Source organism: Lepidochelys kempii, chromosome 13 (genome assembly GCF_965140265.1).
Source record: "Lepidochelys kempii isolate rLepKem1 chromosome 13, rLepKem1.hap2, whole genome shotgun sequence".
Classification (NCBI taxonomy): Eukaryota; Metazoa; Chordata; order Testudines; family Cheloniidae; genus Lepidochelys; species Lepidochelys kempii.
In genome coordinates this window covers 40,413,632-40,415,370 of record NC_133268.1, presented here as the reverse complement: position 1 = coordinate 40,415,370, position 1,739 = coordinate 40,413,632, and the positions used below count along the sequence as shown (strand labels likewise).

At 58.4% G+C, this 1,739-nt stretch overlaps 1 gene segment (V, D, J or C); it reads left to right on the top strand.

Moving 5' to 3' along the window:
* The first annotated feature begins 553 nt into the window (after positions 1-553).
* Positions 554-1,116, top strand: LOC140896814 (T cell receptor alpha variable 27-like). The segment is given in 2 exon segments: positions 554-605; positions 821-1,116. Coding segments are annotated over 2 exon segments (348 nt in total).
* The last annotated feature ends 623 nt before the right edge of the window (positions 1,117-1,739 follow it).

Here is a 1,739-nt window from a genome sequence, read left to right as displayed (position 1 = left end):
GCAAAAACATGGGTAACTGGATGAAATTTAACAGCCTTTGATATAGCTACACAGGAGGACAGACTAAAGTACTCTTGTGGACTTAAACTCTATGAATAAGAATCAATTGGACAGTATTATTAATGGGACTTGTGCTCCTGAATCCCCTATGTACTTTGGATAAATCTCTCTCTACATCTTTAGTTTGATAATTGAGAGGAGTCATTTCTTCATGGAGGCTGCCTAAGGGATTTGGACATCCAGTTCTGGTAGAGGTCAATGGGAGTTGGGCACCTGACTCCCCTTTGAAAAGAACTAAATATTTCTGCACCCACTTGTGCACTTGGCCACAAGGGGACAGCCCTCACAAGGTGAAGGGCCCTGAGCGAAGGAGTTCTCCGCAGGGACGCACGGCTGTGATGGGAGAGAAGGGGCTGGTTGCTGATTGGCTGGGCACACGAGGGGGGAGAAGGACGTGTCCGATCCCTACAGCAGAGGAGACCCCAACACACCTGCCAGCCCCAGGGAGAACCCAGCAGCGTCCCTGTGCCCTGGGCTGTCAGGCAGCGCAGGGATGGGGAGGCCGCAGGGGCTGTCGTGGGTGATCCAGCTAATGCACCTGTGGGGTAAGGGCTGGGGAGACAGAACCGCTGGTCACTAGCAGGGAGCCGGGGCTGGATTTCATTGACTGTGTGGTGGGGAAGAAGGGAGTGAAATGGAGAGATCGGTCGGTCTGTCCCCCCGCAGCCTGTCTCTCTTCCCACCCCACTCCGCGGTTCTCGGGGGCAAGTGGCTCATGGCAGCTTCTGACTTGCTTCCCCCTTGTCTCCGTTATTCCCAGTGGCCAGCGGGCAGCTCTCTGTGGAGCAGAGCCCGGAGTGGCTGGATGTCTCCGAGAGGCGGAATGGCACCGTGACCTGCACTTACTCCAGCGCTATCCAAAGTTTACACTGGTTCCGGCAGGCTCCCGGGGAGCGGCCCCTTTTCCTGCTGATGCTGTTCGGCAAGGGGAACCAGACACAAGAACCGAATTTCACTGCGGATCACGATCCGGGGCAGAAGCGGAGCTCCCTGCACATCCGCAGCTGCCGGCTGGGGGACACCGCCCGCTACCTCTGCGCCGTGGAGACCCAGTGACACAGGGGGCAGCGTAGCCTGTACAGTAACTGTGGGTGTGACCCGGGAGGGGGCTGCGGGGCGCTGGGGGCACGCCAGGAGGTGTGGGACAGAGCCCCGTGGGCAGACGGGGACAGGAGTTTATAGCCCTGCTGAGGGGGAGGCTCCCTGGTTAGGGCGGTGGGGGGAGGGGACCGAGGAAACGTGGTTTCGGCTCCCAGCTCTACCGGAGGCGCTTTGACCTTGGCCATGAAGGCAGCATTTCCCCAGGAGCCCCAGGGAGCGGTCAATGCTTCTATGCCCGAGACGTCACCTCTCGTGTCCGGGTCTGACGTGGCAGGGGACTTCGCCTGGCTACTTCGTTGGCTGCCGTGTCCATTCCTGGCTGTGTTTTCTCTGGGCTCCAGGCTCCAGCCAAGTCATTCAGCAGTTCACTCCCCTTTCTGGGCTAACAAATGGGGCAACTTAATGTCCTCAGCAACTGTCCAAACAGCTTTTCTGCCCCTGCCTGGGCCCACTGAAGTCCTCTGCTTCTTGGCCCTGCTTCCTCTTCTCTCTTTTCTTGCCCAGCATAATGCCCTGCTGCTTCCCTTCGCCAGCGACTCCAGCAGTTAAGCTCCGAGGAACTCCTCGCTTCTTTCGGG